This window comes from Pantherophis guttatus, chromosome 3 (genome assembly GCF_059756535.1).
Source record: "Pantherophis guttatus breed Tessera chromosome 3, ASM5975653v1, whole genome shotgun sequence".
In the NCBI taxonomy this organism is placed as follows: Eukaryota; Metazoa; Chordata; class Lepidosauria; order Squamata; family Colubridae; genus Pantherophis; species Pantherophis guttatus.
This window is the reverse complement of record NC_142065.1, coordinates 122,997,339-123,012,297: the sequence shown is the minus strand read 5'-3', so window position 1 is coordinate 123,012,297 and position 14,959 is coordinate 122,997,339. Positions and strand designations below refer to the sequence as shown.

The 14,959-nt window shown below is 37.4% G+C and overlaps 1 protein-coding gene across 5 annotated transcripts in view; it reads left to right on the top strand.

The window, feature by feature from the left end:
• Nucleotides 1-14,659, top strand: part of RALGAPA2 (Ral GTPase activating protein catalytic subunit alpha 2) — a 172,026-nt gene extending 157,367 nt beyond the window's left edge. For 2 of the 5 annotated variants that reach the window (XM_087890205.1, XM_034411754.2), the window contains 2 exons: nucleotides 3,985-4,024; nucleotides 14,341-14,659. In XM_087890205.1, coding sequence (XP_087746331.1) covers nucleotides 3,985-3,989 — 5 coding nt within the window. In that variant the 3' untranslated portion in view covers nucleotides 3,990-4,024; nucleotides 14,341-14,659. Of the gene's footprint in view, nucleotides 1-1,891; nucleotides 2,020-3,984; nucleotides 4,025-14,340 lie in introns of those variants that run through there. The other 3 variants (XM_034411756.2, XM_034411753.2, XM_060691093.2) reach the window with 2 other exon arrangements.
• Nucleotides 14,660-14,959: the final 300 nt, after the last annotated feature.

Sequence of the window (14,959 nt, the reverse complement as noted above, 5' to 3'; positions counted from 1 at the left end):
ATCTAGTGCCAATTTAGTTCTCACCATTAGTTGACTAGATTCTTGTATATAGGTTGGAATAAATCTGTGTGCAACTTAACATAATAATGTATCTTTTACACCTGACAAGGTTGGATAACTGGATTTTCATGTGACTGATTAATTTTACATATACAGGTAGTACTTTCAGCAACTGTTATGATGGCACTGAATGAAGGTGAAACAGAAACAGAATAACAAGAGTTGGAAGGGACATTGGAAGTCTTCTAATCCAACCTCCTACCCAAGCAGAAGACTCTATATCATTTCAGTCCCCTAATTGGGCTTAATAATAATCACTATCTAGTTTCTAGGTCAGGGGTGTCAAACTCACGTCATCACATCATCAACATGTGACGTATTGTGACTTTTTTCCCCTTCGCTAAAGCGGGGGTGGGCGTGGCCGGCACATGACGCATCCAGCTCAGGGGCTGCGAGTTTGACACCCCTGTTCTAGATATTTGCATATCTGTTTTTTATTACCTTTTCCAGTATCTTCCCAGGTATTGATATTAGGCTTATTGGTATGTAGTTTCCTATTTCCCCACCCCCACCCCCACCCTTTTTTTTTTTTTAAGATGGGAAGCACATCAACTCTTTTCCAATCCTGTTAATTCCCCAATGCTCCAGGATTTTTGGAAAATATGGTACAATGGTTCTGAAATAATATCTGGCAGCTCCTTCAGAACTCTGGCATGTAATCCATCAGGATCTAGGGATTTATATTCATCAAGATCAGACAGGTGTTTTCTTTCCATTTTCTTGCTTATTTTAATTTTTATTTCTAGTCTGTCTTTTACAATTATGTTTTTGGTAGGCTGGGCTATACTTTCTTTTTGTGTGAAGTCTGATGCAAGGAATGAGTTAAACAGATCTTAAGGAACTTACAACCTGTGCCCAAAGTTATGACTGTTCCAGCACCTCCCTATCATATGATCAAAATTCAGATACAGGGCAGCCCAAACACACTTATAACCACAAAGGCACTTCAACTCCCCTCCAGTTGCCTAGATTCCTCCCCATCTATGCCCTTTTGACCCCCTGTTGCCCTGTGCTTCACCAGAAACTGACCTTTGGTGTTTTCTTTATCCAAGACAAGGCATGCCTGGATTGGCTGCGGGAACTGTTCCACAAAAAAAGCCAAAAGCAGCGAAGGCAAAGGGCATGCTTGTAGCTCAGGGGCTGCTTTTGGCTCTTTTTTTTCCACAGCCGAAGAAGCCAAGCCCAGCTTGGCCCGGCAGCCAGACAAGAGATACACTTGTCAGCAACAAGAACAAGAAGAGCTCATTCATAAGCAGGCTAATGATTTGGAAGATAGGAAAGACTATTTTCAAAAGGTTAATACTATATTGTCATATGCAAAAAAGCATAATACAGGCACAAATAATAGAATTTATTACAGTCAACCAGACGTTTACAATAGGGTCTCACCAAATAGGCTGCTTGGTAATACAGGATAACTGACTAGCATAACTTTTGTAAAGGAATTATATGTAACTTATAGAATATCTGTGCAGACTATATTAGCTGAGGACCAGGCCTGTTACTGATCAGTGTTCAGGTTTACAGCACACAGTATACCGTATATACTCTGTGTGTGTACACACACACACACACAAAAACACAAACACATAAACCTTGAAAAATCTTAAATGTAAACTCTGAATCAGCTTTCAGTTCTACAATTATTTGATGGAATAAGCTTCTGAAGAAGAGAGATCATGGATCAGAGGCTTCTGATATTAATTTTAGATGTTGCATGAAGACACCTACAGGCAACAATAGCAATGGGCAGTTGCCTAGCCTCGTTCCTGTCTTAAAGCTTGTATTCCAGATCCATTGTTACCCAATTTTTATTAACCATTTGGTGCAGAGACGCATGATAAAGGAATTTCATCTGCAAAACCAGATAAGTAAATCTTTTGTTGTGCTGTTGCTGAAATGCAGTTTGTAGTATTGGATTAAGAAGAACTTTGGGAGCCATTAATTCCTATTGTGTAAATGAGAACCTGGTTATTAATTATCCTCCACCAGTGGAGGGTCTGCAAAGAGACCAGGTGGACAAAATGGCAAAAGGGGGAAATTTTTAGATCATCATATATTCAGGAGTTATTTTTCAAGTCTCAGGCTCTTGGAATGCTCAAAAATACTTAGTACAGGCTACAATGATAAAATGGTCCAAAGAAAATGTTTACATTATGCTTTAACCTGTTGCAGCCTTGCATCTTCTGTAATGTTGTTAATGGGATTTGATAGTGCCAAAATGGTTCTTCAGTCAGTATATTAGGGTTATTGAATTACAAAAGGATATCAACCAGTTCCCCTCATACTTCATTCCTTTGAGAGTTAAAGATGTCTCGCTCCTGCCTTGATAGCTTTATAACATCGTGTTTATAACATCATGTCTGTGAGCAAAGGAGTAATCATTTTGACACACTGTAATGTTTTGCCATCTGTTCTCTGAAGGGTAGATTTGCTAATAACCCAAAAGATTGAAAATGATGAGCCAGAGAAATAGAAAGTATGGGAAACGTGATTGTGTGCTACAGTACGTATTTTATTAACCTCGTAGATATATAAGATATATAACTTCCCATATGATAAAATTATCACAGAGGGCCAAGCTACGTCCCTTGCATTATTTGCTAGTTCATCAAAATCCTAAAAAGTTATTGTTTGTCATGGGGCATGTTCAAAAATTAAGTGGTAAAGAAATACTTCATTCTGAATTATATTTTTTAGTATAAAACCTAGTTTATACAGATAATCCCCAGGTTATGAGCGTTCCCTTAGTGAACATTCGAAGTTACACAATAAGCACCCCCTAGTGTTTACGAACAAGTCCTGAAATTACGAATTTTGTAGCACCACGGCAGTTCACCGTTATGAACGACCGCAGAGGCTCTGTAACATTCATCCTGCCTATTCAGCCCCCTGCCAGGTCTTCACAGGCATTCCTTCTGGGCCTTCTTTTTCGTCACCAAAACCATCCTCAAGCAGTTCGGTGGTGAGAAAGGAGGCCTGGAAGGGCATGTGCGCCCTTCCGGGCCTCCTTTCTTGCTGCTGAACTGCTTGAGGAAGATTTTGGCAACAGAAAAGGAGAGAGTAGGCAAAGAAACAGACTAGAGAGGAGACAGATCTTCATCAGGTAAGTGAACTGGTGTGGCAGGTTGGGGGGGGGACCAATTATGAGGACCCCAGGGAGAGAGAATGCGGCTCGGGGGAGACCTTGGGTAGTCTGAAGCACGTGGCCTGTTCCATCACTAGCCGCCCCCCCCCGCATGGCCTTCCCCACCCCGAGATATCTCATGTGCACTTAACAAGCTGCGCAGTCGATTAGTGAATGAGGGAGCGAAAGGGAGTGATCACATTCAAGGTATGAGATTCACTCCCACGAATCCTCTGGTTACAAATGGAATGGACAGGCTCCATTACATTCGTAACTTAAGAACTATCTGTAAAATCTTTAAAAATTGAGTGGATGGGAAAACATAACAAGTGCAACAATATTCTATCGTATTTGCCAAAAATACAAACTTCCACCATGCTGTAAAAACAAAACAGTAAGGACGGATTTGTTTGTTTAATTGGGTGATATCCATTTCTGAATATTTATTTACAAGTTCACAACTGCATAAAGAGAAACATTACTCTGAGTTTTGGGGGAAGATTGTAATAAAGTTGAATATACCAATATGCTAGTCTATCTGCATGATAACTCCAGGTACAATTTTCAAGCTTTTAATAAACTATATTAGACAATGTATTAAAATAAGCGAAAACAGCATTGTAGAATTATTACTAATCTACATATTATTTCATAATGTTGCTGATGCTCATTAGGTTTATTTCCAACTTGTGTCCTCTTCTCTTCTAATAACTCTAATAATATGTGTATAAGACTGTCATCAGAGCAGCAGGTGCACTATTCCCATATTTACATACATTTGTGTTCTTTCCCTTTAGATTAAAATATGTAATGATCTCGTTACGGTAATTGAGAAAGGTAAGAGTTTGCTCACATGGCGTCATTCTCAATTTACTAACTACATTCCTTCTGTTGCTTACATGAAGCTGAAATAGCTGTCATTTAATTTTGATTGGTCTCTTGCTTTTCCACTGGGTTTGCTCTGAGATCAAATGGTCCTTGTTTATGTCTGGTTCGCTAAGGAGCACTAGGAAGAATATTATTGGTAGCCCTCTGGCCCTGAATTTCTAAGCTTTGTTAGAAAACCCTCTCCCTTCCTTCTTTTCTTTCTTTCTCTCTCCTTTTCTCTCTCTCTCTCTCTTTCTTCTTTCTTTTTCTTGCGCCTGTTTGCTTCAGGCAGAATTTGACACCAACACCTGCCATGGTGGAAAATGTCTTTGTTGCTTTGCACTTTTGTTTGAATTGCTGCAGGGGAGCCAATGGGAGTTAAAACCATTTACTTTTTTTGTTGCCTAAGCACCATGGAATAGGATCTTGAGATGGTGCCGATAAGGAGTGGCACGTGCTGAGCTGGCCCTTTGAGTTAGCTCAGCTTAATAAGGGGCTCTTTTTCTGGAAGGGCAGATTGCTGAGCTTGGGCCTATGAATGGAACAGCTGGGGGAAGAAAAGGGAAACAAAAGAGGGAAAACATAGACTGCCCTGAACCTGGCAATTGGGGGTGCAGTTTTGGAGCCAGAGAGCAAGCTGGCCACACGCCAGGTGTGACCTTTGCAGTCTGCTTGGTTCTGCTTGTTTGGGCAATTTCCAGTGCAATCCTGAAAAGGAAGAAGGAAGCTGCTGGGCAGCAGAGCATTGCTGGATAGATGCACTCACTGGGTTGCTGGGGCACTGATTTAACTCTTGCAAAACCAGCCTGCAGATAAAGAGAATTGAGGAGTTTTCAAAGAACAGCTTGCCTAAATGGCCAGCTCTTCAGGTTGGTCATTAAGTCTGCATTATATCCCTGCATCAACTGAAAACTAGCCTTCTGTATCAGAGTTACATAATCATTTAGCAAATTTCTATGATGAAGCCATTTATGTTTCAGAGGGTAACCTATCAAGGTTTGACAGTTTGTGGGGGCAATAAGCTGACTTTGTATAAAATATACAAAAGTATGAAGGCTATTGCTTAACGCATTGTAAGCCGCCCTGAGTCTCTGGAGAAGGGCGGCATATAAATCTAATTTTTTTAAAAAAATAGTTATAAATGTTTCATCGATTTAACTTTGCTCGCTTTCCTTGGAAGTGATTCCACTTAAATCAGACAATTACCTAATATTTTATTTGGAGACAGTGTCTTTTATTAATCAAAGATGAATGATGTTGAGACATACTTTCCAACCAAATATGTTTTTAATAGTTTACATAGTTTGCACCAGGCAAAAATGCATTCTATCTGCCTCTTATTGTAATAATCTCTCACTATAAATTTGAATTATTTTATGGGAATAGCATTAGCACTGTTCTTTTCGGCATAGTGACATAAGAATATGAATAAGATTCCATTCCTAATGATGAGGAAAAAAACCTGAGCAGCTGAAAACTGTGTCATATGACTTATAGGTGAAATATTTATATAACAGGACTGCATTATTTGCATTTATTCTTAAATCTGCAACTTTTTCATACACATCAATCACATGAGAAAATGTATTTGTATTTTCCAAACCAGAATGAAGTAACATTTCAATACAATCATTTTTCAAAACCAAAAATGTGTGGAAACTGTTTATATCAGTGAAAACAATACAAGATTGCATTATGAAAGGAAAGTACGATGTGCAAGTGTGTTCATTAGGAAAAATATGGTGATCTGTAAGTGTGTATGAGAACCTTTACATATGAACTTTTAAAAAGGGTAGTGAAATTGAACACGAGACTGTGATGTTAAGTTTGAAAAATTGAGAAACTAGGCAAAATCAAATTCAACAGATTAATCCACTCCTCCCTATTAACATGACATAAGAAAATGCTGATTGATTAAATGTATGCTTTTCAAATATAGGCAGTCCTTGACCTCCAATGGACCTACCTGGGTCTACTTATGACTGAGATACTAAATTCCAATAGTCCCCCCCCTCCCTGTAACCATGTGACCAAACACAGCACTCAGCAACTGAGCTGCATTTACAGCCATTTGTAAGGTCCCACTGTCACATGGCCTGCTTTTTATGATGGTTTTGCCAAAACTCAGCATTTATTTCTGGTTTTCAGCAAAAATTGCACCCAGTGCAAAGCATTGGTTCACTTAATGACCAAGCAGTCACTTAACAACTGCTCCAAAAAAGATCATGAAATTATGTGACTGACCTGTTTTATGACTGAATGGAATGTCTCATTTGTGACCATCTTTCCTTATTTGTCCTGCAATGTTTTCCATATTTGTTGAACTGTTCTTGCCAGATTTTTGAATGAGCTTTGCTTGAGTTTCCTTACTTGGAGTGGGGAAAGTATTGTTTTAACTCTCTCTCTTAAATTTCCTAGATTAAATTGAAATTATCTTTCTAATTCTATGAAATATCTAAATGTTCAAACAGAAAAAGTATTCCATGTTAAATTACTTAAATTAATACATCTGTAACAAAGAGGTTTCAGGATAAAAAAAATAGCAAAAGAAATATCAGCAGACTGCTAGCCTTGAATTGTGCTTCAGATATAATTTACGCGTTCTCAGATTTGTATTTGTACACCTACAGAGAATTTTGTCCCAAAATATTTTTTTGGTGGAAATAGCCAAATTTCTTCACCAGCAAACACGTCACAAGATAAATCTCCATTCCATTTGCTTTCATAGTAACTTAAATAAAGGTACTTTAACTGTAGAACATCTGATAAGAAAGTAGAGGAGGTTGGATATGAATCCTCAAAGGAGCAGAATTAAATAGTCTGTTTTAGTATTTCTTCACAATCTCCATTCCTCACACATATATAAAGAGCAATAATAACAAAAACACTTCCCTGCTTATTTATATAAAAGCCATATCTGAAATAATTGAAATATTTAGGTTGTAACCAGGCGGTCAGAATGCCATAAACAATGTCAAACCTACAGTTGACAGCCAATGTGATATATTGGTTAAGATAATGGAAACCTAAATTCAACCCTACATTCAGTCTACCTAGGTGATTTGATGAATAATGTACTGCCTGCCAATCTACATCATAAATTGTTTTTGTCAGGATAACATTAGCTTTGACATAAAACTGGATATCTGCAACATTGCCCATCATGGTGATTGATAATAGGCTTGTTCAAAAGCAATCATCACTTTCATTTAAAAAATTATATCCAAGCACCATGCATAGATATATATACTTGAGAAGCATGACATATATACTTGTAGTACATAATGCACTGGATCTGTGTTATCTGGAGCTAATCTAATGGTGCAGAATTGCAGGACTATGGTTCTTAGAAAATTTTAACATCCATGCTGAAGATACTTCAGAAAGTGAACCCAAATTTAACGAAATCCATGAAATCAGGAGGCTGTCTCAAGTTATCGTTAAAACAACAAACAAGGCACCTTGTCTTAGATTTTGCTTTGAGTGGATGCCATGAATTATCAATTATAATTTTTCAGTCGTTCAGAGGTGTATATTGAGTGGCACCTTCTCTCCTTCTTAATGGTTGAGGGGTATCTACTATTAGACATCTAGTATGGATTCACAAATGTTGCGAGCTTGTCAAATGGAAAGCTGACAGCCCGGGTTTCAGACCCAAGTGCTGCATGACAGGGTGAATTGCCCCAGCTCCTGCCAACCTAGGAGTTCGAAAACATGCAAATGTGAGTAGATAAATAGGTACCACTTTAGTGGGAAGGTAACGGTGTTCCATGCGTCTTTGGCATATAGTCATGCTGGCCATGTGACACGGAAGTGTCTTCAGACAATGCTGGCTCCCTCGGCTAAGAAACGGAGATAAGCACCAAGTTGAACAAGGGGAACCTTTATCTTTACCTATGGATTCACTATAATTTGTCAAACAACAAACAATTAAAGCAGCAGCAATATATAATCAATAATTTAAACACCAAGATAAAATTTAATACCATAAGATAGATAAGAATCAATAACACCAGTAATTGGTTGATTATGTGCTGTTGAATTCATATTGACTCTTAGCAATTACATTATCATAATTATTTAACAAATTAACCCAGATTCTTAGTCAAGGTACAAATGGTCAGGCTCAAATTATCCTACTTCAGACACATTATATAAAGATTTAGATCCCTAGAGAAGGCTCTGATGCTGGGAAAAATGTAAAGAAAGAGAAGAAGAGGATGGCCAGCAGCAAACTAGCTGGATTCAGCTATAGTGGCAATAAGTGCCACTGTTGGGAGATAGTGTTGAGAGCAAAACTGCTCCTCTCTTAGTATGTCAGTAAATTGTTGGCCTTATTTAGATAGATTTTCTCCATGATTGTGTTATTGATGGAGCCTTTTGACGTGAGGATGTGATAGGTAAAAGTGGGGGAGAGTTGGTGTTTTGGGAGAGCAGACTCCTCTAACAGAGGAATGTCCTATTCAATCAGTTTATCCCAGGTGCTTGATGGTTTGCTCACTTCCAAAGAGAATTTCCTGTTTTTGATGACAAATCAACAAAGGCCTTAGTTGCTGTCTAGAATGCAGAGGTGATGATTGGCTCAGGTCACATCACAATTGTGCAGACCCCCACTACCTGTGGATCCTGGCAAGCCTTCAGGTTTTCAGAGGCACTCCAGAAGATAAAGTAGCAGAAGAGGTGCATACTGTACCCCTGGAAAAGAATGAAAAACAAATTCAACTGACCATGGCTAAAATTCTTTATTAAGATTTATTTTGTGGTTGATAAAAGAGTGGCAAGATATAATTAATGTATATACTTACAGATAAGACTATAGAACTTTAGTCTTATTTTAGACTAAACTAATTTTAATTAGACTAATTTTAGATGATGAGTTTGTCTTATCTACATATGGGCTTATCTCCAAGTATATACGATAATACTTTTTCAAATACCCATATACCCCGTATATACTCACATATAATCCATCTGCAATTAAGCTGACTTTCAAATTTTTAACCAAAATACCAACAGCATGAGGGTTGGCTTATCTAAAAATGGGCTTATGTGTGGATTGTCATGGATTGTGTGAATTGTCACATCCCCAGAGAGCTGGATGGGCAGCTCTGTTTAAATGATTTAGCCCCTTTTGCTTAAAGTGGTATCAGAGGAACATGCAAGGCCACTTAGACTATTCTGCTATGATAACAAATTCCCTTTTGTCATTCCATCAAGATGAAGCATTATGTACAATGAACTTTTTCATTTAAGAATTTAAGAATACACATTTTCCTGTGTATTAAAAAAAAAAAAAAAGAGCTAGCAGTGTTAAATACAAATACGTCCATCTTTTTCTTCTGTTTATGGGAATCATACAACTAACTCCATTCTCAAAGGAATGTGTATATTGTATTTGGCATACATAAACATACACATGACGTTGCAGGAGATGGATAACGTTGTTTAAAAGTTCTTTACTAGGAGAGAGCTGATGAAATGGCATTTGCATTTACAGAAGTCTCATGGGACAGATCAAAGACACAGTAGCAACAACTGTGCTTGATTGCAACATGCATTTCTCTGTTCCTGGGAGCATTGATTATAATTATGCTAAGGAACTAACTAGAGGTCTTGCATCCTCATTGTCTTATGTACATTGTATATATACACTTTAAATAAATTTGATTGCCTTTGAATTAAGTAACTTTTTCTCTTCAGTTAGACAAGATGCAATTTTAGCTGAAATTCTACATATAAAAACTCAACCATTTTAAACAGCCTAGAATGTATTTCTAAATAAATAGACATTGTAAATTATTATGTCTGTACAAGAGAAATATCAATTTAAACAGAAACTGCTTTATATCTTTTAGGAAATTAGAGTTTTATATAAAAATGAACTGTTTCTACATAGAGAAAATTACATCTTAAATAGAACATAGGGTACAATTGTTATTCCATAATGTCCACATTTAACCTCCCAATATACACATCCATCCCAAGATTATGAACTTGGTCTTACATCAGCACAAATTGTTTATATGACTGTAAGTTTATTTGACTTTAGATAAATGTTCATATAAACAGTAAATAACAGATTTTTTTGGATCAACAATATAGTGAAAATATAAACTAAAAGCTCTAGATGGGAAGCATAACTATTAGAAGTATCATAGCTACTTTATATTTCCCTGGGGTTTCCCTTCTGAAGTATTTGTTTGAAAAATCCAACTCAGAAGTTGGTATCAATTTACTACTGCTCACCTGAATCCAAACATTTTTACAGCTGGCAGACACAGAGACACACATCACAGGTAAACTGTTAATTTTGCTGGTGATGCTGTCTCTGTTATGTTAGTGTGGGCATGTTACTCTTCTAGGAATTGCATCATGTGGTAGCAGCTAGTTTCCTTTTTTCTTCTTAACATTTTCATGTTTGTCTGGAATGGCTGCCAATATCATTTGCTAAGCTATCTGAGGACTATTGCCAGTTGAATTTTTGATACAAAAGTATAAAATGGATGGCATTCATCTCTTTGTCTGACACCAGGGTCCTCAAACTACGACGCGGGGGCCAGATACGGCCCACCGAAGCCATTAATCCAGACCGCACGGGAGAGACAGAGACTTGTTGATTGTAAACTCCGTGGGGCTGAGAAGAATTGCTGCAAAAATACATATACATATTATACATATTACCCTCTTGTAACTGAGCATTTGTACATGTTTCAGAGATCCACTTTAAATGCATTCATTCAGATATTCAGAATCACAAGCCACATCAATTTTTCTAATCCACTATTTAGTCTACAGAGAAGGAAGAGTGGAAAGAGAAATTATAGCCAAAGCAAGCAAGATAGCATGCATAATAACTAAGCAATTGTGTTGTTTGTAAGTCTGTACAGTAAGTCATTTGTTAGAGAATTGACCAGTGTAGACAACCTACATAAACAAAAACATTTAAAATTTAAAATGCTCCAAGACTGATAAGACAGAATTAGATTCACAAAAGTGGCATTATCTCATGTCAGGTTCTATGTGCTATTGCACAGAATTTTGTGACATTATATGTAATGAGATTTTTGTCAGAATTTACAACCTGGAAAAGTCAAAAGGGTGAGTGTAATGCAGTCTGTAAAAGATACCATAAAGTAGCATTTTCTCAACATAATTTTATTATGGATTATATTAAACAGACAAGACAAATATAAAAACAATACAAAAATAATTCATAAAAGAAAAAAATTAGAAAGTGCAGAACTTTAAAAAAGAAAAGAAATAAAAAATAAGAAGAAACTTCCATTTTACACCCAAGAAATATATATTCAACATTAATAACTTATCAGTGCCTCTCAAAACAGTCAAATACCTCTTCATTCCATACCTCACCCTAATTTCTATAAAAACATATCTAAATCTTCAATTCTCCTTACAAATCAGCAAATATCCAATAAAAATTAACAAAAATACCTAATAATGGAGGTATATAATCTTCCTTTTTATTTAATATAACTTCCCCTCATCCCTCTCTTAACAATTAAACATGCAGAAATAGATTAAAAACTATTAAACATTACCAAAATAATAGCTCTTTATTTAGATATCAAAAGCTAATCCATTATACCATTAAACATTTTCAAAAGACAAATTATCCAATTCAAATAACCATTAAGCATCATCAGAAATAAGAACTCATTGTTTAATCAAAAAGCAACACACACACATACACGCTCCTTCCTCCAGCCACTCTTGGATTAGATAAATAAAACCCTTGTTTTCTTCTATCTTTTTCTTTTTCTCAAAATTCTTTCAAGTCCACTTTTAATTTCAATAAATCGACTCCAGTAATTCTGTTATATTTCAGTTTAAAAGGATAGTTTTTAATGTATTACTCAGTTTTTAAATGATCGCCCAATTACATTTGTAAATCCAGTATTTCTATCTTTGTCTACAAGTTATAATTTTAAAATCACCCTAGATCCATTTCAATTATGTCCAGAGGGATTTGTTCATCTTCAGTGGTAACTTTTGGTTCCTGTAAAAACATTCTAGTACCGTATTTTTTGCACTATAAGACAATGTCAGCACGTCAAGATGCATTTATCCTAGTGCTGACATGAGAAGGAGAACGCAAGTGTCTGCAACGGGACGGTTGCCTTTCACCTACTTACTTTAGCTGGAGATAATGTCCCCTAGGAGATGATGGGAGGGGGGAAATTCTTTGAATTGGAGCAGTAGATTAGGGGTGAATGATTGGGAAGATGGCCAATGAATGCAGAGGAGTGGGGGAAGGAAGAGGAGGGATTTTGGGTCAGCACGTCAGTGCTGGCTGCATGGAGTCAGTGTAAAAGTTGCCGTGCTAAATAAAATGGAAGTTTGTTTCAAAAAAGACTTTGTTTGAAACGCAATTTATTTGAAGATGGCCTGAAAACCTGGGTGGAAATGTCTGTGCATCTTATAGAATGAATAGTGAATATTGCGGCGGCAGGGGTTGGTGTGGTGGTGCTGTTTACTGCCTGTCACTGCTGCCACCATTTGCTGCCGCCAGGGAACCCTGGAGTCTTCACTGCTGAGCAACTGATCAGTGGTCTCCTGGAATACCGCTGATCAGCTGTTCTAGGCGGTGGCAGTGGTAGGTTTCGGGCTGGTTCGGGCGAACCGGTAGTGATGGCAGCAGGAGGCTCTGGCCACCCACCCGGACATCATCACGGATGCTCTGCGCATGCACAGAAGCACCACATGCGAGCAAAGCGAGCACACACAAGTGCTTACAGTTCCGAACCAATAGTGAAAGTAAGTGGAACCCACTATTGGGCGGCAGGGATCGCTGCTGCCGCCAATCGCCGCCACCAAATGGCAGGAACGGTGAACAGAGGCAGCAATCCCTGCCATCTAGAACAGCTGATCAGTATTCGGGGAGGCCGATCCAACTGCCAATCAGCTGCTCGGCAGTGAAGGCTCCAGTGTTCCCCGCCAGTGGCAGCAGTTCAGGTCAGTTGACTGGTGGTGGGCACAACGGAGTGGAGCCCTGTCCAGCCACATACTGGGGCTGCAGTAACATGCTGAAGCTGACCAAGCTGTTTCCTCCTCTAAAGCTAATGTGCGCCTTATTATCTGGTGCATCTTATAGTGTGAAAAATATGGTACTTCATAGGCCCATAAATCAAACATTTCCTTTAGATGAAGCTATCTTGTGCTCTAGAATCAACTTTCAAATCTTGTTTTGTAAGCAAGATATATTTTCTAATTAACGTAATCTTTAAGTCAGTTTCACAACCCTTAGCATTTATAAAGCTTCCCAACAACAACTCTTGATAGAATCTTTGCTATATATTAGAAGAAATTTAAAAATATAAACATCGTACAAAGTTGATGTTCTTTCTTTTTAAACTGATGGGATGAAGAATCCCATCCATCCAGCAACTGGTAAACTCATGGTTCTGAAGGTTTTTCCATCTTAAAGATAAAATTCCAAATTTTTAAAGCTAAAAAGATGAAGTTTTGTTAACCTTTAATCCTGAAAGGCTACTCAGAGTATGCGACTCAGAGATGGGACTACGACTTCCAGTGGCTGCAAAATAAATGTTTCTGCTGTCTGCTCACAAAAATGCTGTCTAAAATACATATGGACAACTTCCAGATCTGTCTTTTTTCCAAAGAGAATTTTGGAAATCTTTATATCACACTTAGCTGCCAATTTCAGCTCTATGTCTCTGCAAAAAATGCAAGCATTGACTCTCCTAACCTCACAGAAAGTCTTATGAATAAAATTGCATTTTCTATTATTCCTAATCCATGAGGATAATTTCATTTATTATAAAAGATGTTTTGAAATCTGACCTTTAGGACTGTCAGCGGAAGCACAAACCTCATTTTTGTGAAGGCTCTGTAGAAGAGAGAACAAATATCTGGCATTTTCTCCATGGAGGTGTACAATTGGGGCGTCTAGTTTTTGATGTCTTCAGTTTGCAGCCTTGGTGACAGTTTGAAAGTTTGCAAAGGGGGGGCAAATGATGTGCCAGCTGGACAACAGGTTTAGGTATCATTTGGCAAGAGCAGTGCTTCTGCAGATTTGTTTTATGCCACTTCCCTGAAAGCCCTTTCCATCTGCTTGTAGAAGGAAAAGCTGGACATAAGAGGTGGTATATGAAAGCAAGCTGATCAGCTTTAAATCTTCTGTGGCTTCTATTTCAGCCCCTGGAACTTCCATGCATTGTATAACATTTTTGACCAATAAATGTATAGTTGCCTATGTTGTAGGTTCTTTAATAAATGTTTTAATATGATATTCTTCATTTTTGCAGACATTACTAGACGTTTGACTGATGACTTTACTGCACCTATAAGGACCGAATAAACAAAGCAGATTTCACCTATACCAGCAACTGGAAAAAAAAAAGTTTCTGGGAGGTTGTACTCATTGACCAGTACTCTCAGTAAATCTTCAAGTTATAAACATTTTGGAAATTTGAAATAATAGAAGAAACCTACATGCACATCTGCTCTCTCTTTCCAGGTGGTAATTTTGAAGACTGCATAATGAAGGGTTTTTTTATTTTCTGTTTTTGCTATGAAATCATTATTCCTTAAATTTCAAAATTAATTTTTTTTCATATTTTCCAATATTATTTCTTGGAATTCACTTAATAACTTGCTGCTATGAAAGATTGAAGTCCATCTTTCTGTGCTAAAATATTTGCTTTATCTAATTTTAGTTTGCTTAATATATGTCATCTAAAGGAGGATTCAGAACAGTCACTGAAAGCCCCTCTTCTCGAAAATGTAACATTAATAATCTCAGTGTAAAGGTAAAGCTGGCCAGCTCCAGCATCTTTAACCACTGAGCCATGGTGCCCCTGGAATCTCAGTGTGATTTAAAATTTACTGGAAGAAAGTACTGTTTTATTTCATTGATGGAGAGCC